A 26,561-nucleotide genomic window follows, 5' to 3' on the forward strand; every position below is an offset into this window, starting at 1 on the left:
AGTGGTCAGCACCACAACAGCTGTGAATGCACCGAAACGTTTCCTGAGATCCGATCCGATCACATTGGAAGGGGTTCTGGGAAACATGGCCACATTCTTTTTGCGCCGTCCTGGGTCACGTGGATATATGAAGTATTTTTACACTTCTCAGTGACCATAAATGTATTAGATTGTGGCCACCACCACATCATTTCTTTTTTTCCCATGCAGAGATAATGTTTCTTAAATGCACACATTGACTCCACTCTCTCTTGCTGCTTACAGACATGCACTGAATACCCGATATTCTAAAATGATCTGAAAGTGCTTTATGACACTATGGTGCACAACTGAGATCATGTCCCCAACATCCGCTGGTGGCCCCTAACACCTGCTAATAATGTGATCGTAGCAAACAGAATTTGATGATCTGCGTTTTGAGTACAGAAGGAGTTCTGATCACGAGATGCATGCAGGATGCATTTTAATGCCAGGAGGGAACAGACGAGCTTAGAGCTGACCACTAGGATCTCTCAGGACGGATGTTCATACCTGGTCTGAAAAGGCCCAAAAGGCTGACGTCTGTGTGGATAAAGAGAGCAGACCTTGAAGACTTCAATTTCATTTTGTGGCTCAGTCTGCTTTATCAGTCTTTAAAATGCATGATAACAGAAAAAGTAAAGAGAAGGCTGTATTTGCCTGCACATTCAGCCCCTGCCTCTGCCACACGTTGTCTCTCCTCTGTCAGGGTTTTTAATGCAGCTAATTTTAATGACATCCCATAAACACACCATGTTAACCAGCAGTCATTCTAAAGCTGCTGCACCGTGGAGAACATATCTTTATTCTATAATCGCCACATCAGCTGACAGCACCAGCGTACACACTTCATTGTGTTGTATAGTTAAGTTTTAAATTTATAAAAGTTACATTTTAGTTTTTTCTTTGTTCCAAAGTAGAATCCATTACATTTTGATAGAGATCCATACAAAGGGCTAGATGCAGTCAGATTGGGTGTTTATTACATTTTCTCTGATTTTCTAGTGAATAATTCAATGGATCTGATAGAAAACAATCAGGTATATTTAAACATATCCCAGAGTGTGTGGTGCAGCTCGATAGAATTTAAGCGGACTAAGACCCTTTTTCACGGCAGCCATTTTGACATGAAATAGTAGGTGAACAGTGGTGTTACTAGTCACATTGATTAAGGCTCCATCTAAATAGTGCACAACCTTAACTAATGTAGTAACACCTGTGATAAGGGTCTACTGGGCCTTGGTGGAGGTTTGCGCTCTAGTTTGTTATTTCATGAGGTGGCCAACAAATACAGGCTGTTTCCCCCTGATTCTACAAGATTCATCAGACTTTGCCTCATTTAGCAGGTGAAGTGGAGCTTGATCAGCATTTAAAATGATAACATAAACATGTCAGTAAGTTTGACTGTTGTGAGCAAAAACGGATGAAATATTGGATGAAAAGCTGGACAAGCAGAAGAGAGCCTGTTTATTAACAAAACAAACCTGCATCAATGTGATGACAACATAAACCTTTTCCTCAATTTACAATAAATCATCTCAACACAACTGGAGTCTTTTCGTAAGTGAAGGTTCAGAGGCTACGCTCTTAACAGTGTTCACTCAAACACATTCATTACACTGCACTACAGTCTGGAATAGCTTCCTCTGCTGCATCTGTGACTGAAACACACTGCCTCATGGGAATACATGAGCCAGATTAGTTAAGTGAAGTGTAAATCTTTTCAGTTTTAGAGAGAATTCAAACACGAGTCTGGTGCAGTTAGGACAAGGTGTTGTTTGGTGCTGCAAGGTCGGAACGAGACTGAGCTTCTTTACCTGAGCTGACAGCCCCATGAGGCTGTGCTAACACAACTGAGCTAATACAAATTCATACTGACATAAACTCAAAGTGACAAAGTTAACGTGCTGAAGTTTACCATGTTCACCAACTCAGCACTAAATCTACACAAAGAGGCTGAAGTGAGTGGGATTCACTGCGATGATGTGAACTGACAGACAGAATTTCACTTGACATAAGTCAACTAAAAATCAGGGGCCATTGTTTTCTCTGTTTTCTCCTATTTTATAAATTATCCATGAAATCAAACTAATAAAAGAAATGACATACTGCAGCTGTAGTTTCACTGTCCACAGCTTTATTCACTATTAACATCCCACACAGTCACGAGAGCACGATTCGTCATCACTTCCTTAGATTAGCATGCATCGTCTGTGGCAAACTGACAAGTTACCTCCACCAATGGGGTTTTTCTTGCTGTTTGTCAGCAATTACTCAAACTACAGAACTAAGTTCCATGACATTTTGTGGAGAGGTATGGTATGACTCAAGGAAGAAGATATATTTTGGAGCAGATACTAATAAATGGGCTGATCCAGGATTATTATTTGTTTACTTTTAACGTTGCGATATAGGGTGTTAGCCTTGGTTGAGGTATGTGCTCTCTGAGCACCCGTAAAAGGAGGGATTGGCAGCAACATGGATTTATGACCGCTCTAGCAATCTTACCCTTTCTCTCTTCTTTTTAACTTGTGTTTCAGTCTTGCTGATGAAATGAGGGAAGTCACAGTATTGAGGAAGTCATTCTAGACCATGTACATGCAGCACATCCTGAAACATCACAGTAGAAATGTACAGTTATTGCAGGTCTACTTCAGCTATGATAGAACCACCCTCTGGATAAATTAAACATACAAACATACACACACACCCATCCCAACTCACAAGGGGAGCATACAACAAAACACACAATGACAATAATCAACGTGATTGATTATCATCTAAACACGTTTTTAAATCTGCCTGTGATTCCAGACATAACAGCCTTCATGTCTCCCTGCCAACACGCCTCCCTGCCTTTGGTCAGTGGGGATTGGTGGTCAGTGTAATGTGAATGGCGGGTGTTGTAGGGGCTGCTGGTGTTGGTACATGGACGGCTGTCTGGAAGAAGTACATCTGAAAGAAAAGAGTGGAACATTAACTATGTGGTCAAGTTCAACTGTGCACAGCTGATATGAGGCTTAATCCACGTCGCTCACTAACCTTACAGCCTATCGCCAGCAGCGTGTGCAAAACCACTATGGTCGCAACTGTGGCCACAGCCATCACCTTGGTGTCGTCACGGACAACGGGCCAGAAGGTGAGGACCAGGACTGAGCCAGAGATCACCATGGCAACCAGGATTAGTGTCCAGCGCAACCACTCAAATGGGATGATCCACAAAACCTGGGGACAATGTTTCGCTTTGTCGTTATGAGGAAATTAATTTAGATTGATGAGGTAAATAAATCAAAACAATGAGTTTAGAAAACTGAAATATACATATAGTCTTTATGTTCAAATAGAACAACAGTTGAGAGGCATTTCTCAATTATCAACATTTCTGTATGTATCCATCTCTACTGGAATAAAATAAAAACCCTGTTGGGACCATGCTTTAAAAAAGGGGAGCGGTGGCATGGTGTTTTACATGCGGTGCTTTTTGTCGGAGTACTTTTTCAGCTTAGCTTTTGACCCTGACACTCATTAGTAAATCTTTCAGGAAGGGAGTGTGTACTCACTGAGGTGGGAATATAGATGAAGAGGGAGTAGCCGTAGACACACACTGTCTCCAGGAAGGAATAGCCTCCAATCTGTCTCTCTGTCCCTTGCCGCCACGTTAGGAAACCCCATAAACCAATCGGCACCAGCCAGGCGTACATGAAGATCACTACTGCAGCTATCGTTACTGGATGCAAGCAGCAGGGAACAGACACAAAGCAGAGTCAACACGACTCAGTAAAGGTAACACAAATTGAGGATGACAACAGAAGCTGTGAGGGACTGACCTCTGTGGAACTGTGGTCTGTAGTGGTAGGTAGGGTCTCCCATCTCACTGATGAAGGTGGACAGGTTCCCACTTATCGCCACTGAGAACACCAGTGTCACACAGATCCAGAATGGACCTGCATATGCATACGCGCACACACACACACACACACACGCACACACACACACACAAATATGAGGACTTTCCCTGACTAACATGTTTGTTATGTGAACATCGGGTAAAATGAGAAGCTGCAGCTGAATATTATTTGCAAATGCTAATGATTGTTGGCTAATGATTATTAGGGTCAGAGCTTAATTAAGCTGTATCCCCACTACTGATGCGATTGTCCATCACAGAGTTTCACTGTGCATATCATCATGTGTTAGATCGATAGAAATCAACCAACTCTAAACCTACCCAAACTGTCCAGGGCCAGAGGCAGCACTGCAGCCCATAGACGAACACACACCATGATTTTCTAAGCTTCTTCCTCACCTCACTAAACCACCTGTGTTATGATTTTGCCATATCAGCAGGACGCCCACATCTATGGAGACTAGCCACATATCTCAATTGTCTTCTAAACCCTTTCAAGGTTTATGCAAATCAACAATCACTGATCGTCCTCTCCAAGATCTCTTTTTGTAAAGCAATGCTTACATCAGCAGCTGCTCCTCGTGAACAGCAAACTCAAAATGTATTACAAGTTCAAATAGCACTAACACACAACTCCAGTGAGGTTTCATTGATCGAACTCTGGGTTTACAAGAGGTCCACGTGTTTTTTTCAACCTACACAGTGAATGTTTGAGTCATATATTCAATATGGAAAATAACAAGCTAATGAATGGTATGCTACTGGTTGAAATAGATTATGTTTGTTCAACAATGGAACAGAAATGAAGATGCAATACTTTAAGACAAATTTTATTAAATGCATTAAATGCAAATAATTCCAGAGGGGTAGCTTACTTTTTCCTGCAACTGTATGACTAACAATCGTTTTAAAATAGGAGGAAAACTTTTAATCCACTTTGGGGTTTTATCACAAAAAAAATCGATTACTCCGTAAACTTGGATAGAATAGGACTCTGTATAGCCTAAGGTTAAAGAATATATCAGTAAATAAACCATAATTAAAAAGTACTGAAATTGTGTTATAAATTGTCAAAAAATACAAAAATGTGATTTTTTTTTTTACAAAAGTTTGCAAATAAACATATATAACCTACTGATACAAACAATTTCTAAAAATAGAACCAGGGACAAATGATTTTGTAACACATTTCTTAGTTTTTAAGATATGCCCATTTTTCTCTGCTCCTCTCCTGCCTCTCTGGCACCACTGTGCTTTATTAATACAATTTCTACCACAGTTAAAGAATAGTGATGACGTCTAAACGCGTGTGAATGTGATGAGGTAGAAGACAGAGGCCTTCGCTTTCTGCCGCACAATAAATAAATGTAGCTATAACAGTATTTATTTTAGATTGATTTAAACAGGATCATGTGAGCATATGAGCCACTTCAGTTTTAAGAGGATTATTTAAAGTAAACTATAAACCTTTTTCTACAAACAAAAGCATGCACCATGACAAAAAAGTGGCAAATCACATTTTCACAAATGTTCTTTAAATCCAATGGACAGATATTTAATATCTCTCCTGACTTACCATATAGATCTGGGTTAGATCTAAGGTAGTGTTTGATAAAGTTTCTTCCAGGTAATGGCAACACTGATCCCTTCACTCTGTCCAGTACCTGCAAAACATGATGTCTCTGAACTTTATACATGTTATTTTAAAAAACATATGTAGATCTATTGTTCAGTTACAGCTGCAGTTGCACGAGCACTGTATTTGTAAAGAGGGAGTGGCTCATACCTGTACAGTGTCCACATTGAAGAAAGACTCATAGTACTCAAAGGTCCAGAAGCCACCACTTGGTTTCTGTCCACCCAACAGCTGGAAGCAAAGACATCACTCAGGTGCCGTCATCCCAAAACATGAAAACTCTTAACCAGTGTTGTGGCAACTCAGATCATTTACTCACCTCCGAACTCTCCTCCTGACCCTCCTCATCGTCTGACAGGTCCAATTTCACATCCTCGCTCCCTCCTCCTCCTGCTCTAGCAGAGTTGTCTGAGGCAGACAGGCTCAGTGTGGAGGCCTCTGGATCTGCAGACAACAGCTCTGCCGCTTCCTCAAACTCTACACACATACATAGCAGAAGACAGGGAGTCAATGGTACTGCAGTGGTGCTACAGTGGGCCTGCAGGTGTACACAACCCACACTGTTCTACCCCAGATCAGGTCCCACTCACTTATTATTGACAGATCAGGCAGAAGACTAATGAGACAAACAGATTCAACTAAAGCACAACACAAGCAAGGAGCAAACCTCGAATATGCAAATAAAATCCTGGCATTATCAGAAGGTATCTCTTCAACAGACAGCTCATCAAAGGATATCTGCTATCATGGTTGTCTTCAATGAGACAAATTGACACAAAGTCTCTTAAATTCAATTGGTGTGACCAAGGCAGCTGCTGTTTAAAGTGCACAGTGCTTTAGTCTGACCGCAGCTCGTCTCCTGCAGATATCACACAATACCATTAGGGGTCACTGTGGCATTAGAGCTGACTATAAATCTCCTGCAGACCTGGGGTGCTTCTCATGTGTCTCATATCACGACTCTTGCTCCTCAGGTGACCCTGAAACTGATCTGGGTGAAGATCATGAAGGACGCATGTGAGCATGTAGAGACTGTTGCAGGTGAAGATTTTTTTAAAACAAAACCACGCTGGCAGAAGCAACCATGGGTCATTTTTCTTAGCTGCGTTATCAAAACCCGATAAAGCTTCAGATGTGTCTCCAGTATAAAGGTCAAACAGTTCAATATGGGGGCAGATGTCATGGCTCAAAACTCACTTGCCAAACTGTAGCGTGACAAGACCATCATAAAGAAAGTAAGCCACACAAGAACCGCATCAGAAACATGTTTACACTGCAGGATCTTTACCTTGGAACTGGAGATCATTTGGGCTGGCCATTGTTTCAGTGGCCAAACAGCAACTTCACACCTGAGAGAAGAGGAACACTGCGGTCAGACGACATATGTTCACACCACACAGCTTCGTGGAGGCTGGACGCAGCTTATCAGTCAGTTAATATCGCTTTACAGAGCAAACATATGCTAATGTAATGGTCAGCAAGCTGAGCTATCAGGAAACTATTTGAGAAACGCAGATAAACATATAACATAAACGTGCTCCGAACATGTAACTACATTCTGCCTGTGAAACTCGCACCTGTCCGCAGAAGGATGAGCTGAGCCCGGTGGTGATGGCGTGTCAGCGGCTGTGACAGCTACAACTAGCTAAGCTAAACGTACACTAGCGCTGTAGTTCCACATTTGTTCTAACTTCTGACTGTGGCTAACGTAGATATGTGTCCACACGGGTCCTGGGGGTTTAAAAAAACGACAGAAAATGATAGAAAAACACCGCTAACGTGTCTTTCATACCCACAGCCAGAGCTCTCCTGTCAGTCAGGCTAGCTAGCATGTCTTCCGGTACACGTCACCGCGTAAACAAAGCTGTCACGCGGATCGTGTTGTTTAAAAAAAACTTTATTCAAAAGTGTCCACGAGTAACAAACGCAGAGAAGCCCAACATGGAGGAATACATATTGTCCACGACATTTAGTTATGATGCGACAGAAACAAAACAAACAGATTGTTATCAAATTAAAGGATCAAATAAAAAATAAAGAAAACTGAACAGAAAATGTCTCTGTTTTCCTTTGTATGAAAACAGAGGAGAATGTTTAATACCAGAAAAAAATATATATGTGGTCCACGATACTTTAAAAATAATAATGTAAAGTTGAGCAAAGTGGCGGCCAGGGGTGTTCGACTAAACATTTAAAGAAACTGGTTTAATGCCCTGAATACAGACTGTACACACTCCTGTACAGTAGATGGCGGTATACACCCTTACTGCTCTTTGTGGCGTTCCAGCGTAAATGTATAAAAAAAACTATATTTACTGTCTTTATGAAATAGTTTGCGTTGAACTACATATCCGTAATGTATATGAATTAGAAAACAGCCAAAAAAACTGAACTTTATTGACGCATTATAATTCTTAGAAGCCCGTTGATTATTTTATTGTATTTTAACTCATTTGATTTATCTTCCTGTCTGTATTTAAGTTATAACGTTGACTACACGATGAGATCAACCGCCATATATTGTTGTAAATGTAAAATGTGACTTCAAGCGGAACGATTGTGAGGTAGAGATTCTCGTCGGAAGGTTAAGGCAGCTTCACCGCTGGCCGCCATTTTGGCTCCATGTGAGCCGCCCTCTCGTGTCAGCGGGTCTTCTACATGAAGGTGAACCGTCCCCGGCAGTGAAACACGGTGAAAATGGCTTCGTTGCGTGTAGCGACGAGGATGTTCTGCGCTGCGGCAGAAACAGCAGCTGCAGCAGCAGCAGCTCCGGCCAAGAGCACCCGCTGGGAGAGAGTGAGGAACAGTAAAGCAGGTGAGACACTGACAGAGGACAGGGACATCACTGGGGAAGGGTTGATGTAAACATTAGTTTAATTAGACTGCCCAACATACCGGTAATATGGTGTTTGTACTGGGGACACATACACGAGGGATATCATATTCATTCAAGTAGCTTCAGTCACATGGTAATCTGCTAACAGCATGTCAGCACCAGGACAAATACACGCTGATAAATTAACTCTTCCCTAAATAATAACGCTACAAGTGAATAGTGTTGGTGATCAGACTTAACATTAGTGTCACAAGCTTCAAATCACCTCATCCCCTCTGACAGTTTCACATCTGCCACAAGTTTGTCCCTCAGTCGTGTTTCATCTTCTTCTGGTCCATGTCTTAATGACAGAAACCTTTTCAATGATATAACTAGTTAATACCACGATATATACATAACTGTGTGTGATCCGTTTCATTCTTGTTCACAACCATTCTTTGGCGTTTGTCAGCAAACAACATGAAGCTTGCATTGATTTTAGTTATAGTCTGTACTTAGAGCTGTCACTTGTCACACGTCTTATATTATGATGACACTTCTCTTAAGCACTTCATCTATAACACTAGATTGTTTTGCTGCTGAATTACTTTTCATTAAGGCCAATTTTCTATGATTTCATTATTATTATTTATATTAAACACAGTGTGTCACATTTGTTTTTGTAGAGCTGCTGTATACAGAAGGCTTAACTCTTGACCTGTGCTGGACCCTCTACTGAATTTAAATGTTATATTTTTATTCATTAGGGTGTGATTAGGTGAAGAATTGAAGGATTAATATCTCCGTCCATCCATCCTCCCATGCTCAAAACGTAGTGTTTTACTATATGTACTAGTACTATATATATATACATATATACATACATACATACACAATACAATATATATACAACAATACAAGCTAATAATGTATTGGTTTCTGATATGGGTAAGTATCAATACTCCAGCCAGACGGCCGATAATATTTTTATAATGAAATGTAATAGCCATGATCCGTCGAATGTATGTGTATATCCATTTTCAATCTGTTCACTTTCCAAACAGGCATGGGGAGCCATATTTATCAATGTAAAACATGATCTCATTTGGCTGGTCTCCCTCATGCTACATCACTCCCAGTTTATTGTTTTCAGATGGGGAAGCAAATTTGATGCAGAGCTAAAACTGTCATTTGGACAGAGATTGTTTTATTTTTAAATACGTCATTTGAAATCTAAAACTTTAAATATTAGTGTGGATGTGGCCTTAATCTGTGATTGGTACAGTTTTAATGTGATTATTTAGCTCATTGTATCATATAAAAACACCATATGGACATGATAACAAGGCTTAAACTTGATACTCAACTAGAAGTTTGATAAATACAGGCCCCGACTCTACAGCAGCTAGTTCGACTGATCATCTCTGCAACACCTGACCCAGCTGCTGCAGTGTTTGGGTTGAAATGAAAGCTCGTCCGCACTGAGGTGTGTGTGTGTGTTATCAGGACGCCAGGCAGGACTAAGTATCTTCTTCTCTTCTGTCTGTAGGCGTGTGGTGTCGCAGCCTGGTCTCAGATTATAAAGAGGCCTGCAGGGAGATAGTGGTTGGTGCCTGGGGGCGACCGGCCAAAGCCACAGTATACGTGACTCTGATGGGTGGGGCCGGGGCTTGTTTCTACACAAACCCTGACCAGTCGTCCTTTGAGGCCGCCCTGCTGGAGCACTCCAACCAGCTGGGCCTGCTGTCCCCGTGGATCCGCAACGCGAAGTCGGACGGCCACATCCAGAGTCTAGTGAAGTTCCGTAACGAGGGCCGTCTCCGACATGCCAGCCTGGGTCTTCTCTCTCTGGTTTACTGGGCCAACTACGACACTGACTCCACACTGTACGAAGCCCAGTGCTCCAATCTGTCCATGCCGTGGTTGGAGTTCCATCAGCGGGTTCTGGATGTGGGCTTCGGCAGCCGCTGGTGGATGCTGGACTCAAAGATGCAGGACTATGATATGAATGAGGGAGAGTTCAAGCACCTACCAGCTCACATGCTGGTATCATCTCCACCGAGCGTTCAGGAGGTGGAAACGAACGAGAGGTTGCACAAAGAGTCCTGGTTAGCGCTGACAATGGAGGATGAGGTAGAAGAAGCACATGTAGTAGACAGTTATGAGGAGAAAGTTAGTGCAGAACCAACAGAACCAGTGAAAGAGGAACAGACTTGATGTTACATACTGCCAGAACAAAGTGTTTATTCCCACTGGTCAGGTATTGCTGGATTCTCATTTTTCATCTATGACTGTCCCACTGTTTACTGCTGCCACTAACCACCAAGAAAGAGGAAACATTCACAACTTTATCTCATCAAAATAAAAGCAGCCCATCAGAATCCTCAACTGGGTTTTATTTATTCCAACATGTATTGTCTCACAAAGTTTTACTATTATACCACGTGTCAATAAATCTGTCGCTTATTTCCCAGTATCTTAGTTGTTTTCTTGTTTTTCTCACAACTTAAATATATTCATAAAGATCTTCAGGCTTTTCCTTTTAAAGAATTTAAATAATGCAAAACTAGACTGGATTAAAACTTTTGACACTGTTTTCCTATATCCACTCTTTTTTAAAATTATTTTGTCGTCTTTTACTAACTTTTATTTTTCCAAATATTTTCATTATAACATTTTGCTCTCCTTTCTTTTACTGTGAGTGTAAAAATATCTCCTATCTGATACTTTTCTCTGATTGTTGAATGTCTGTAAAATGGCCGCTCTATGGCAGAATTCTCTCTTTCTCTTCCTCTTCTCTGATTCTGAGCAGTAGACATCAACATCTCACCTCTGTGTCCTGGTTCCATTAACCTGATAAACCCATAACCTGTGTTTTCTGATATTTAAACATCACTGTTTCCCTTATAATAGTACAGCAATGAGATCCCATTTCAGGCTGGAAGAATTTTCACATTTGTTTTTCAATAACAAAATGGAAAAAGAAAATAACTAGATTTCTATATCATGATGCCATGACAACATTTTTCTCTCGGCCAAGGAAGATAAAGTGCAGCAGTGAATCATGCTCACTGAGTTGATGATGGTCTATTTGGGAAAAGGTAACTGATTATACAGCCTTTTTTTAAAGAAACATAATATTTCTAATTGTTTTGAATGAAAGTGAAGTTCCTGAGATCTTTACATTTTTCAGCTCTATGTGCCTCACTTGGTTTTCTTTTGGAGAACATCACCGGGCCTGAAGGAACAAGGTTCCTCCTCCCCTTGACTTTATAACATGATGATAAACAATGTGGGGATGAAAGTGTGTAACGTTCAGGCAACACACTTTGTACAGAGCTAGTTGAGAAATCCAACACAAATGGATCTACAAAGGAAAAAATATTAACTCCATTACCAAGTTTAATTGATCAAATTAGAAAATCAGACTGAAGCCAATTAAAAGTTAGACCATGCATCACTATAATGTGCATGTATGTCCCTCTATAGGAATCCTGCATGTATAGAACAATTTATGATGGATATGGATTTTTTATTTTATTTTCAGTTGCACATGCAATTTAACTATTGATATTCAAATTTGTAATTTTTTTCTGCCGCACTCTAAAGGAATAGTTTGGGCCTATCTGCTTTCTTAGTAAGATGGGAAGATCAATAATCCTCTGTTAGTGGGAACTAGTGAAAGAAGTAATAAGATAATCTTTTTTACTAGTAACTATAATTCACTGAAAATCTCAATCACAAGTGAAAGTGTTGTATTTTAAAACCTCCCTTAAGTGAAAGGAAATATGTAATAAAGGTATGAAGAGACTCATTACTGCAAAAGAATGGTCCCAAAGTGTAGCATAACTAATATTATGATATGACATTTATTTAATAATAAATAAAAGGTTGGTTGGTTTGTATGTTTGATTTAGTTGTTTTTCTTGTTTCTAAACAAGAGTACACAAAAACACCAGAGTGGATGTCCATGACACTTGGCGGAAGAATGAGGTGGGGTCAGGGAAGAAGTCATCTGATCAGGGACCAGATCCACACACAATTCAAACATGGCAATTTTCAACATTTTCATAGTTTCCTCAGGGAATAATTCGTGGATCTTGATAATGATTTAGATTATTGCATATTTAGGGGAATGATATCACTTGGTGACAAGTGAATTAATAAATGTAGAAAACAAAATGTATTGATAAATAAATGTAGAAATAAATAATAAATGCAGAAACACTAAAATATTGACTGTGGCTCAGGAGTTAGAGCGGGTCCTCTGCTACCCAGAGAGTCGGCAGTTCGATCCCAGTCTCCTCTAGCCTGTCTGCGGAAGTGTCCTTGGGCCAAATACTGAACTCCAAACTGCCAGTGTGTGAGTGATGTGTTATAGAGAAAGTGCAAATGAAAATACATTGAATGAATATGTGTGTGTGAATGAGTCAATGGAACTGTGGAAGTGTTTTGAGTGGTCATCAAGGCTAGAAAATTCAAATAAAATCAAAATAATTTATTCTATTATAATTTTTTTATCCTTCATCCATAAGGCGTTGCTGCTGTGTCTCTCTTGCCTCCCTCTTGTGGAGACTCCGGTCGGGCTCCCTCTTCCTGCATCTCCCTCCATCTTTGACTTATGGCCTTTATTGACTCCTGCACTATTCTCTCCATCCTGCCCCCTCCTCCACCCAGACAGTGAGTCTGTTGGCCCCAGGGGTCAGCAAGGACGGTCACTGTCAAGTGGTGAAAAAACATGCTGCTTTTTTCCCTCTTAAAATGCAAAGATAAGGTAGGTGACTGGTGAGGCGAGGCACGTCACCTGACTGTGTTCAAAGACAATTGTGAACCACTTGCACAATCGTACAAGCCAGTTGTATTTATAAATGCAATACAACGCAGCACTATTGCATTGATTCCTCTTGTTTCTTAGTTTTCATATCCTTCCTGCTCATGTATTGGTGAGTTGCCCTCTGTGGGGACATTTCCAACTTATTTGTGTTTTACAACAAACCGCTCCGTGCACAACCTGTCAGTCCTCCCTTCTGGACGCATGAGCACATTAAACTCATGATGCGAGGCTGTCGTATACATCACTGGTCAGTGCATTCTGCCAGTTGCTATCAACCTAGCTGCTAGATGAGCTGACGAAGGATGCTGACTTTATCGTTTCTTTACGTCGACTGCACTCGGTAACCCTAAGAAGAGCAAGCAGGAGGTGATGGAGGAGGCAAGGAAAAAAAAAAAGGATGGGGGTGGGGATGTCTGTCTGGCCACCATGTTGACCTCATTGACCACAGCAAGACCAGGCTTGTATGCATCCACACACACACACACACACATGCACACATGCACTTTGTGAGACCTGATCAATATGTAACTAAGGAAGGAAGGAGGATGATGGAGAGTGGGGGGATGGAAGAAGGTGAGGGAACGGTGTTAATGGGAATACAAGTAAAGGGGGTGTGCTGAGAAAGAGCAATATACTAAAACATATTTAAAAAATGTTTATTGTTCATAACCATTGATGAATTCAATCAGCCACAGACAGTGAAGCACCAGGTGTAATTACACGAGCGTGTGTCTGGATCATGAAAGAGGAAGAGGACTTCATGTGAAACACATCGAGTATGACAGGTGAAAGACCAGGACAGAAAGAAAAATAGTGCCATTTATAATCACAAATACTAGATTTATGTGTATTTTTGAATTTGGTGGTAACATGATCTCATTATATTTCATCTTTCCTTCAGACTATAATAACATTACCATAACAAAATAAACATGATTTGAATGTAGCAACTGATGCACATTTCAGTTTTATCTGATGTGCTGCGTATTTTGATAGGAGACATAATAACAGCACATGTGATTTTTTAATGAATCACAGGAATACAAACACTTTATGAGGGATAAATTAACTTATGGGCATATGTGAATTTTTATGTGTGATAAAACTTGCCTTCATGTAATCATGAGTCATTTTCAGATATTTCACATTTGAAGTGTAACACAACATAAATGAAAATATCAATTTTGTGTGTATTATACAACATGAAACCGCATGTCATGACCCTCACATTACGTACGCATGAGATTTTTTAAAATGTCATATGTGAAGTGTAAAACAACATCTGAAATGAAAAGCATTGGAGGGGCAATAAATACCTTGTGTGCGCACTGAATGAATTTCTGCTCGATATAAGCTTTAGATTGTCTCTGTTATTTGCAGAGATATCCTGGAAAATGTGTTTGGCCAATCAGCTCCAAAAGTGAATCATCATGGAGATACATTTTCAAATAATATTCCAAAGTTTGGTGAAAAATCTATCCATGTTATTTTGTACACACACACACACACACACACACACACACACACACACAACACACACGTACACACAGATATGCACATGTAAAAAGTCCAAGCATTTAATGTGATTCTCAAATAGAAAAGATACACATGATACTATAAATGTGATAAAGTCTCATCATGCTCTCATTTGTAGGGCTGATGCAGATTATAAACTGAACTAGTTATTTTAAGCCATCATTTAAAAGAATCTGTCATGACTAATGCTTGGAAACAACTACTAAGATGATAATACAAACAGGCAGGACATGCAGCTGCATCAAAAGGGTTAACCGTCTGGGCCCAGGAAGTGTGTGTGTGTGTGTGTGTGTGTGTGTGTGTGTGTGTGTGTGTGTGTGTGCGTGTGTGTGTGTGTGTGTGTGTGTGTGTGTGTGTGTGTGTGTGCGTGCGTTGTGTGTGTGTGTGTGTGTGTGTGTGTGTGCGTGTGTTGAATGGGTGTTGGTAAGTGCAGTTCTATAATGTCAGTCTAGGAGTGTGAACATGTTTGAAGGCAGAGAGTGAGGGAGAGGGAGGAGGAGACGGCGAAGGAGGGCAAAGTGAGAGAGGAGTGGAGGAGGGGTGTCTGGTAGACAGAGAAAAGGAGGGAGGGAGAGGGAAAGAGAAAGAGGGGGGAGAGAGACAAGCCGAGTGTGCACAATATTCATTCAAACTGACAGAGGCTGTGTGTGTCCTGGTTTGCACTTCCCACTGCTCCCCAGTGTCTCTCGACCTGGTTCTCTCTCTCTCCCTCTCTCATCTCTCACTCCCTCCCTCTCTCTCTCTCCAGACAGTCTGCAGTTTACAGCAGCAGGAAGGAGACGCCGGGCAGCCACTGGAGAGGAAGAAAGAAAGAGAAAGAGAAATGGGAGACAGAGCTGCAGGAAGTGAAACAGGGAGAAGGAAGGAAGTGTTGAAAAGTAGGGATTTAGAGGAGAGGTGATGAAGATGAGCACAGAGGATGAAAGAAAGAGAGAGAGAGAGAAAGCGGTGGCTTGGCTTTTCAATGGGAGGGGTGAAAACAGAGGTACAGAGACAGAGGAATGCAGAGAAAGAGGGATGGCGACAATACAGCTCCGGCAGAAGAGGATTTTGGGTAAGTGAGTTTGCACCTTCATCGCCTACATTTTTCCCTGATGGATTATTGTGCATGCTGTGCAGGGCTCTGATCCCAGAGCTGCCCTGACTGTGGGAGAGGCTGCTTGTCGGCAGACACAAATGCAATGTGACAGTGTCAGTGGATGTTTGCCGACACTGATGTGCATGCAGGATGCAATGATGAGGAGGAACGCCCAGAGAGGCAGAGGAAGTGTGCAGAGTTAAGCATGGAAATGGATGTAGTAAAGAACACCAAGGTGGCATGCTAACACTCAATGTGGATTTTCATTCATGATTTCTCATGTGACTTCCTGTGTGTGTTTGGGTGTGTGTGAAGGATGGGCATGTTTCTTTTTTCCCCAAGTGTGCATCATATATAGCTATATAGATATGCATGTTGCATACCTATATAGCTATATAGATATGCATGTTGCATACGTGCGTGTGTGTGTGTGTGTGTGTGTGTGTGTGTGTGTGTGTGTGTGTGTGTGTGTGTGTGTGTGTGTGTGTGCGTGTGTGTGTGTGTGTGTGTGCATGCGGGTGTGTGTGTTGTGCTGTCCAAGTTGAAGGGAATGACAATTAGATGCAAGCACTCGTCCGGTCTGTCTGGGCAAGGTAGGGGGATGCAGACTTGGTCACACTTCCAGCAGCGAACGGGGGGGAAGGGCCATCACCATTTCCATTACCTCTGACATCACACACACACGCACACACGCACACAAACACGCACACACATCTGTATGCATCAGTGATGTTAGCCTTACGCGATGCAAACATATTATTTAGGGATGCGATTGTAAAAAAGCCACTTTAAAGGAATGCTGGAATTCTGTCAGCAAACACACCGACACACACTCACAAAAACACAGACACCGGTGAATGAACTCAGCTCGGGTCACTTCATGCACACACACACACTTGCACACACACTCACACATACACACAAACAGACCAGCAGTTTCCCCAATAATGGCGGTGCCTCCCATGAACTCATTCACCGCGGGGTCACAGGTTCAAGTCCCAAGAGGGGGAGGGGGAGCAAGTAAGCGATTGGGAGAGTGAGGCTGGAAGGAAAGGAGCGAAGGACGCAAAGACGACCAACTCTCACTCACTTACTCCTAACCAGCCTAACCCACGCCACCCACCGCGTGTCTGCGTCTCCCTGCACCCTCCCCCTCCTCCTTTTTCTTTACCTCGCAGCCACAATCTGTCTTCTTATTCAGGGCCACTTGCATTCACATGCAACCATGCATGCACGCACACACGCAACCACATGCACACATGAAGTAGTGCACATGCAATAGATCCAACTCAACATGCCACTGTATGACTGTGTGTATTTATGCATGCGAATGTGCATCCTTTGTGTGCGTGCATGTAGGTTGTGTTAAATGTTTAATTTGTTTGCTGTTCCCTGTGCCCCGGATGTTAAGACATGACCGTGTAATTGGCATTTTTACCTGTGTGTGTGCGATTGTGTGTATGTGTGTGTATGTGTGTGTGCTCCATAGGTTAAATGGATACATCCCTTCTCTGAGGAGACATGGTGTGCGTGAGTGTTGTCATCACCATGTCAGTGTAATGAAGTTATGTGAGCAGTCATAGCCGGGTTGGAGCAGAATACAGACCGACAGCAAAACAGTCCCACACACGCAAACTCACTGTAGCGTAGGGCAAATGTGTCACATTTTATCTCAGCAGCAGCACTCAGGACTATTTTTAGCTTTTTTCCCCATGTGCCCTTGAGCAAGACACCCAATCACCATCCTGCACTCTCTGCGCTGGTTTTAGTTTTGGGTTCGAAGTGTTCTGCTTTTCAAATCTCTAAAAAATGAATGCATTTTAACTACACATATGAATACGTTTTATAAATAGGTTTTTCAGCCATGTCTGTTTTTTATTTTCTGAACGTAAGATGTTGTTCAAAGTGCTTAACCCACAGCAAAGAAATGAGAAGTGAGCTCAGGATACGGAGCTTCCAATGGCAAAACAAGATAAATAAAGAGCAATAATATAGAGGAGCTATGATTATTTGTTTCTCTAAAGAAATTCAGCACAAGTAAATATTAAAACAACAGAATATTTAACCTGAGGAAAACACAACTATGAACAATTATCTCTTATATATTTGAAATATAGATTGCCCCCCCCCCTCCAGTTTTAATCAATGACTTCATATAAAAATGAATATAAACTTTTGTCATAAGATACGATTTGTGTTTTTTACCTCTACTATTAGCTAAGCAAAAAAAGAAATACACACACACACACACACACACACACACACTTCAGAGATGGATGCAATGACCTGCACTGCTTTGCGTGACTAGAGATTTGGAAACACGACGATTTAACACAATGTCAAGCAATCAATGCGTGGATATCTGCCTCTCTGCACAAGAGCTTGAAAACGTATACACAACACACACACACACACACACACTCACACACACACACACACACACACACACACACACACACACACACACACACACACACACACACACACACACACAGTCTCTCTTTCATAGGAAACAAGAGCAGCTAACCTTTGACCTTTACCATTCAGCCTGTCTGGAAAATACCAAGCCTGGAATCGATCAGCCGTCCTCTCCCCCAGACACCCCACCCTCCACCCCCGCCATCTTTATTCTCTCCACTCACCCTTGACTCTCCACCCTCCCAGTCCCCTACTCCCCCCACTCCTCCATCATCACATAATCAACCCGACAGCAGTGACGCCATGAGCGTAGAGCAGGCTTTTAGGTTTTAGTGTATAATCACACACAAACAGTCATGGGGCGTACTCAGGTAAGGTGATGTATCAAGGTATTGAAGAAAATATCTGATTTATGATCATTTGATTCAGTCTCATGACGATTTAAGATTATAAAAACAGTAATGAAGAAATTCTATTCTCGCAAGGTGAAACTTTGTTAGTGCACACAAAATGTAATGTGAATTATCTGTGTGTGTGTGTGTGTGTGTGTGTGTGTGTGTGTGTGTGTGTGTGTGTGTGTGTGTGTGTGTGTTTTGGGGAATCAAATGCAGAAATTCAAGGTGAAGAGCGTTTGTGTGTGTCCCGTCCTCTGCTCATTTGAATAATGACCACATAGGTTATAATTAATGAGTCTTTAGTCTGACCAGCACTAAAAGTATATGTGTTAATGGCAATACAGTTGAACTGAAAGGTGCAGATAAGTGTTGCATCATGATGCACTACAGGCGAATGTCTGAATTCAAATTCTACTAATCCATGCATTGTTATCGAGAGCTTCCATTTCTCAACCATCCATCCAGAATGTCTGCAAAAATAATAATAATATATTATTATTATTAATATATAAAAATAGTATTATATAAAATTAACATATATCCAAGAGCATTCAATTCAGAACTATTGGAACATAATTTGAAGAAGAGTTTTAAAACTGATGAAATGGGAGGAACTGCAAATGAACAAACAACCCTAAATATAATGGATTTACACACACTATGCTCTAATTCTACAGCGTGAGAAGGTTTGCTGTCTGCTGCATCATGGGTAAAATGTGTGCGTGCACCTGCAGTGCTCTTGTCTCTTCTTGTTTAGTGTCCTCTCGGGTCTGTCCTGTCATGGCTGTCCACTCCTTGTAGCACTGGAGGACAGGCTGTTTTTTCGCTCGCTGTCAGCCAGAGTTTTTCAAGTGTTGGGGAACATTCAACGCTGTCGGTGAGTTTGTGACTCAGGGAAACCATCGAGTGTTGAGTGTACCCGTACACTTGAGTTCACATCAGTGCAAAACACAGGCCGCCTTGCTTGCATGCACGCTTCCACAGTATATACATGCACTGTACATTATGATCCTCCACATCTCCACAGCCCTGAGGTGTAACTAACAACAATGGCTGCATTCCATTCAGGCTTTACGGTGCTGTGAGAACTAGTTCATTCTCACGTCTCACTGATGTGGTTAAATGCCACCTGAGTTCCACCAATGACAAACTAAAAGGTCTGCCCTGAAAATATGAGTTCAAAAATGTTCAAGTGATTGCAGTTTTATTCTAGTGCAGAAAGAGGCCATGATGCACCAGGCTACTAGCCATGCAATTCAGTAATGTGCCATGATACGGGTCAGTGCAGCAGATCTGTGGTACTGATGTGACAGTGGTCATGGCACAGTTTTACAAAGTGCAGTGCTACATGGCACTGATATTAAGATCGTATGGACATTATATACCATCAAATTAAATATAAATGACTGTATGGTCATATAACATTGAGGGACAGTGGTATTACTGAAGTTGATAATAAGCCAATTCATAGGAGTAATTTTTTTAATGAAAAACAATTCCTGGTTCCATGTTCAGTAGTGGCATGCAATCTTTTTTAATCCTATACCAGGTGAACAAGGCTATTAATTGCAGATACCAATACGATGCTGATACATTGCACATAAGCTTAAGAAATGTATGTGCTGCATGCAACCTCTGAAAATACACTGAGGAGAAGAATAAACTGTTACATAGGCTTATCCATCCATTCATTCATTATCTATGTCATCAATCCTCTGAGGGTCGAGCCAATCCCAGCTGACAATGTGGCAAGAGGCGGGGTACACCCTGGACAGGCCACAAGTTTATCACGGTTACATAGAGTGTTATTTAAAAAATACCTTTGATATTCAATAGCTACATTTAGTGAGGTTTGGTTTGTTACCTGTAGAATAAGTCATTTAAAATAGATGTGTCAGTATTATTTATATACACAGAGGACTGGCTGTGATGCAGTCATTTCAGTTTCCTGGGCTTTGAATTGATGTGAGTTGATCCCAGGGACACAGATCTCTCCCCAAGTGGAACTCAAAATGTGCCGCCCTGATTTTCATGTAGCTATTTATTGCAGCATTCACACATACTTACTTCCCAACCATATTTATTTAAATGTTTGAATGAAGCAGCGTTCTGTGGTTTGATGAATTGGGGGAATTCTCTTTTGTTTAAACATTAACACACAATCTTATGCTTAGACAGGCGTGAATCCCTTTCCCACGGTCAGTGATCGTGATAAACATGGCCAGCTACTGTCTCACTCTGGATAAGACCTGCCACTGCCGATAGGACTCTCAGTGAAGTCGGTCCCTGCAGCACTCTTCTTCTCCTCTTCTTCACACCACCACTGCATCACCTCTTCTGTTCTGGATTGGGTTCAAATCTCAAATGATTGACAATGGTTGTGTGTCTATTGAGTCGATGGTCAGCATCTTCAGTGTTAACACGGTGGCTCACTCATTTATAGAGCCATAGTTTGCATATGACTGTGACAGGCAGAAAGAGAAGTAGTTCTTATCAGCCCGGTGTTATTTAGACTACACAGTGTAGTTACTACTCTGTCTCTGTAGATGATTAAGTACACAATCTTCCCAAGTTACCAAGTTTAAATCAATCAAGTATAATGAGTATTTCTATGTAATTTCAATCTTTAAAAATTGTTTGGAATTTGCACACCACTAATCTTTATATGTTGCATGCCAACTTAAGGTCATAAACCTCAAAATATTTTCAAATATTTGATAGATTGAAGGATTAAATTCTGCATTTTATAATGATAAAACTCCTTTCATGTGTAGAAGACGAGTTATTATTCGAATAATCAGTGTACACCGGCACGCATTTGAGGACATGATCACACATATGCAGATGCAAAGTGAATATCAAAGTTCACCGAAGCTGAACCCCACACAAAGCCACGCTGCGATTTGCCTTGGCACAGGAAGTGAATGTTTTATTCACCTCCTAGCTCACACAGATTTAAAGTGAACAGGAAGCGAAGGTTAGCCACTGATACATAGTATGGACAGGGATCAATGCTTGTGTGGAATAGGAAATAACAAGCGATGGTAATTACTCGCCAGACCAATACTGACACTGGTCTGTTCTCTTTCTTTGTCAGAGGCTGTTTTAGCCAATGAACACAGTTTCTTGTGTTTTCCAGAGTAAATGGGAAGAAAGTGTTTTTAGTAGTGCAATCTATTCAGTGTGTGCTTGGGCCAGCAGTGAGAACACTACATGTGTTACTACAGGATAACATGTAGTAATAAGTGAAAAGTCAAAATGTCATAGTAACATTACAAAAAATTAATAAATAATGTGGCATCATGATGCTCTGCAGTATTTTCATTCCAGAAATTGCATATTCTCTGTATATTTATGTAGAACAGAACATTTTAGAAATGTGCTTATTTTTGAAATTCTAAATACATATTAATAACTGCCTTTGCTTTATCCACAGATTAATGACAGAGAAAACAACTGACAACCGATCCATTCCATTAGAAAGAGTGCAGATGTTGGATAATGAAGCAGGTAACAAGCTGAGTGTGTGTTTGTGTGTGTGTGTGTGTGTGTGTGTGTGTGTGTGTGTGTGTGTGTGTGTGTGTGTGTGTGTGTGTGTGTGTTTGCACAGTTTGCAGCTGTGTTTGTGTTGGTAGAATCAGATTGGCTCTAATTAATCTCAACTGAAACCCATGGAATGGTTGGAATGAATTGAGGAAGGTGGTGCCGCAGACTGTTTGCCATCAAGGCAAAAAAAAGCAGCTGCAGTCCCATTCAGATCTGAGGCGCTGTGGTAAGAGCTGAGTGAATCGTTTATTTATTGATTGATTGGATTTTTCAAGTCAATTAATTGATAAAGACATTTTCCAGATGAATGAAAACTGTTCATGTAATGCTAATTGTGTGTGCACATGCTATTTAACACCATATATTGACCTGTTTATTTTATTGTTATGTTTCAGATATGTGCAGAAATCTGAAAGGGCATAGATGTTTTTCAAGTGTAACATAAAACATAAAGGTAGAATTTGGCTGCAGTAACAATTCCTCCTCTCCATAAAGGCTGAAAGTGATCTCTTCCTAGTTCGACTGTAAATGGATCAAGGTGGGAATTACCTGTTCAATGAAACGTAAATAAAACATGTAAAAGAATTACCAACCAGCTTCCATAGGCAGCAGGTAAAACAAAAAACACATTTTGACTGTGAGAACATGCAATGAAAACATGTCTGTGTTATTGGCTCATCCCTACATTTCATTAAAAGCCTGATGTGTGCACCGATCCATCTGTTTCACACGTCAGAATAATTGCTTCCTTATCAACGGTTCCTTGGGAAAAGCTGGCACGTGACAGTCCTCTACCAGAGCAGGTTTACGGTTCACATTCATCGCTGTCGGTGGGTTGGTGATGCTGTCAACTCGCCGGTCGATGGATGACAACCGTGTCCATGCATGGCCACATTTCCTGAAGAGCTGCCCTTGATAAGCTGTATCAGCTGTGGAGTCGGTGGTTTGTTTGTTTCATATGAAATACCTTGTACCGTAGATCCTGACGTAAATAAAGAAATTGGGACAAAATACTGAAATTGTGGCGTATTTTGTGTTACAGTGGCAAGAGTCACTAGTCTCAGCAGTGCAGAAAATAATGGAGTTGTGGACTGTTAAGCAATTTTCAGACATGACTCCCAGTGGAACTACTGAGAATTGAGTCCGGACTTTCTCCGAAGGTTGCCTTTCACACATGACCATCACAGCAGGAGATTCTCCACTCAGACAAGTTCACAACAGCACAGAAATCTCTGCAGCATAGGATGTAACATATAAATTCAATGGGGAAGATCATGGTTGTTTGTTTCGGGCACATCAACACTGGCATCGGCCCTCATCACCAAAAACTCTCGTCCATGTCTTCTACATGTAATGCACCACATTTCATCTTGAGATTTTGTTTTTGTTTTTCTTGAACCAACCTTTCTCTCTCCTGGAGAAAGAGAAAGAAGAAAGAAGAGAGAAAGAAGAAGAAGAGGAAGAAAAAACAGACAAAAAGGAAAAAAAGCCCTAACTACATCATTCATCCTCCTTCTCTCATCCCTACTCTCATCCATTCATCCTACCTCCCTTATAGCTCCCCTCATCCCCACATCCCTTCATAATAATAATAATAATAATAATGATGCCTGAGATGAGACCCCCCTTGGAGTCCCCCTACTGTATCCTCTCAGACCAGCCTATGAGACGCATCTTCACCTCAACACCTTCACTCAGTGTCCATTATTTTCTCCTCAACGTCTAATACATCAATTTCCATTCAAACCCTTAAATCATATTGTTGGTGAAATATAGTTAGTCTAACTGTGGATGGATGAATATCTAAACTCTTTGACATTGCTTTGTAACTTTCAGCTTTATACAATCAATAATTCTCGAATGGAAGTTTTCTGAATTAGTTTTCTGGCAGGTGGTTTGTAAAATGAGTTTTAAGTCGATTTTTTTATTTTTATAAGCCAAAGTAGTTCTAGGGTTAGGGTTACGCTATCTCCACCTCCTCCCACTATCCAGATCTGAAGCCAAAATATCTTGGATACAAACGTTTCCATGTCTGCACGTGGCGATCAGGGGATGGAGCCTCAGGTCCTGTCGACACATGAGTCAGTCTCAGCTGTCAATCATGACATTTCACTCTGTTTTTGCAGCATTAAATCACTAATTAAAACCTAATTTGGTAGAAGAATGAGAACTTGGACAAACATCAGTCTTATAAGAACTGCCTAAAATTAAATAAAACCAGAGTGACTTTTTAATTTGGTCCATGTCCCATCTTTATATACACCATGGATTGTATTGATGTCATAGGGTGTTCACATACCATGAATCAATATGAATGATGTGCTGTATTCAATATTAACCAGAATATTAGTTTACCAGGTTGTTAGCTCATTCGTACCTGGAAATTAAATAAATATCAAGCATAAAAGCGTTCAGTTACTTTTCTTGCCATTAGAAGTTCTATACTCAAATTTAAATGTTTTTGAAGGTCAAATGAACGTACAGGGCAAAAAATAAAATGCTGGTATTAAGAAATAGAAAAATGTATGCGAGGCGGACCAGTGCTCAGAGCAGCAGTGAAATTAATGTGAGAAATGGAGGCTGGAGATTAAAACATGGGTTAAATCCGACGGACAACAGCTGATACAAGGAGACAGTGTGGGGGAGGAGAGATGTTTAGATGAGGAAACACATTAGGAGTATGTGCGTTTACAGCCTCCAGCTTTTCAACGAGGTCACTGAGCATGGTGCGTCACATGAAGACACAAGAACTGCCCTCAACCATGGAACTGAGTCAGAGTTAATTGGTGCTGACCTGTGACTGACTGAGACACTGACATGTGCATGAGACATTTGGTCCAGTCTGTGTTGCTCATTAAGATAATGTGCAAAAGACGAGAACATTTGTAAACTGGATCCCAGATCTCCTAGCTGGTGTGCACAGTCAAACCCAAATGGATCCATGAGCCATTTAACCATTTATAGAGTCACACTAGGAGGATGGATGTAAGATATTTATTATATATATATATATATTTATAAATGATTAATCCACTTCAACGTCAAGAAAGCAGCCAAAGTCTTCACCAGGAACACACATTTCTAACAGATACATCACCACCAAATGTAAGGGACTTTTAGGAGTGGTGCATGGCTGCATGAGAACCTCCCCTTTAAAACTCCCCCCCTGTGCACAAACAGGTGAATCCCTCCTCCAACCCTGACCTCACAGCATGGGCCTTGATTCTGATTGGGATTCTTCAACCTATATGATTAGTACAAAGACATGAATTGATGGTATTCTCATATCCTCTCTTGCTTTGTGCTTTGCTAAGGAAGCCCAACTCTGCCTTTAGACAGCGGCGCATGGATCAGAACCTGGGCTGCAAAACAAAGACACACAGCAAAATGAAGAGAGCAGCAACAATGTTCACATATTAGGTTGAATCGTACATGCACAGAAAACCTGCACACACATGAACAAAGCTGAGCCTGGAGACACATGGTGGTGGCTACATGTGACATACATAACCTACAGAGTGGAGGCGCACTCAGACACACCTGCCTTCAATCAGCACCTTAACACACACACACACACGCACACACTCGCAAACACACACACACACACACACACACACACACAAATAATCTGGGTAAAATGGGTTGTAACACACAAACATAATTAATAGATGCAGTAATTGCTTTGTGTGAGTGAACCAGACAAAACCGACGTTAGCTCGTTTTAGACTGAAAAGGTAATGTATGGTCCAATGCATTTTATTAATAATGATGTTAACATCTGTGAAATGACATTCAGGAAAACATCAAAATTTACATCAAACTACGAAATATTTAGCTAATAACATCTACCTAAATGACAAAATACACTTCACTATGTTATGCTTCCCAGAATATTTTCTTTCTAATTCAAAACACAAAAAGTACAAGACTCCATTTGGTCCATGTATGCACATATATTAACAAAAAAAGATTCATACCTACATTTACAAAGATTTGTCTGGTGTGATTAGTATAAATATTTACAACTTGAAACTGTCATTTTTCATCGGTTATCCTAGTTTTCTTTTAATTTGAACAACTTTTCCTACAAACTGATTACATCACTGAATTTTTATTAGAAATGATTATCATTAAATGCTGCAACTTAATTTAGTGAATCACTACATGGAAAATAGTTAAGTTTCTAAAATGCAGGAAGCTCATTATACACAAACTTAGCACTGGATTTAGAATAGCAGGTGCAAACCAATCTTGAGCCTTGTAGCCAATATTGATGAAACAGAGATTGCGCTCTCTGTATTGAAATGTGCAGCTTTTCAAATTGCAGCAGTTTTAGTTTCTAGTTTTTAGTTTCATAAATAAATAATATATTCAGTAT

General features: G+C 40.9%; 3 protein-coding genes across 7 annotated transcripts in view; 2 read left to right on the top strand and 1 right to left on the bottom strand.

The window, feature by feature from the left end:
* Nucleotides 1-1,454: 1,454 nt before the first annotated feature.
* On the bottom strand, nt 1,455-7,430 carry yipf2 (Yip1 domain family, member 2). 2 transcript variants are annotated; one of them, XM_035179839.2, is made up of 9 exons: nt 7,139-7,430; nt 6,850-6,910; nt 5,881-6,038; nt 5,712-5,792; nt 5,502-5,589; nt 3,846-3,962; nt 3,579-3,745; nt 3,061-3,243; nt 1,455-2,973 (listed from the first exon to the last, which is right to left on the bottom strand). In XM_035179839.2, exons 2-9 carry the CDS (start codon nt 6,878-6,880, stop codon nt 2,881-2,883), a joined length of 918 nt encoding a protein of 305 aa, XP_035035730.1. In that variant the 5' UTR covers nt 6,881-6,910; nt 7,139-7,430; the 3' UTR covers nt 1,455-2,880. The 2 variants fall into 2 exon arrangements, with proteins under 2 accessions (XP_035035730.1, XP_035035731.1); XM_035179840.2 differs by having other exon boundaries at nt 7,354-7,412.
* A 709-nt stretch (nt 7,431-8,139) lies between these two features.
* timm29 (translocase of inner mitochondrial membrane 29) lies at nt 8,140-10,852 on the top strand. Its single transcript, XM_035181438.2, has 2 exons — nt 8,140-8,376; nt 9,926-10,852. Exons 1-2 carry the CDS (start codon nt 8,259-8,261, stop codon nt 10,591-10,593), a joined length of 786 nt encoding a protein of 261 aa, XP_035037329.1. The 5' UTR covers nt 8,140-8,258; the 3' UTR covers nt 10,594-10,852.
* A 4,647-nt stretch (nt 10,853-15,499) lies between these two features.
* Nucleotides 15,500-26,561, top strand: part of LOC118123623 (cytosolic phospholipase A2 gamma-like) — a 37,140-nt gene continuing 26,078 nt past the window's right edge. For 2 of the 4 annotated variants that reach the window (XM_047343740.1, XM_047343741.1), the window contains exon 1: nt 15,501-15,800. In XM_047343740.1, coding sequence (XP_047199696.1) covers nt 15,647-15,800 — 154 coding nt within the window. In that variant the 5' untranslated portion in view covers nt 15,501-15,646. Of the gene's footprint in view, nt 15,801-22,073; nt 22,148-26,561 lie in introns of all 4 variants that reach the window. The other 2 variants (XM_047343743.1, XM_047343742.1) reach the window with 2 other exon arrangements.

This window comes from Hippoglossus stenolepis, chromosome 16 (genome assembly GCF_022539355.2).
Source record: "Hippoglossus stenolepis isolate QCI-W04-F060 chromosome 16, HSTE1.2, whole genome shotgun sequence".
Lineage (NCBI taxonomy): Eukaryota > Metazoa > Chordata > Actinopteri > Pleuronectiformes > Pleuronectidae > Hippoglossus > Hippoglossus stenolepis.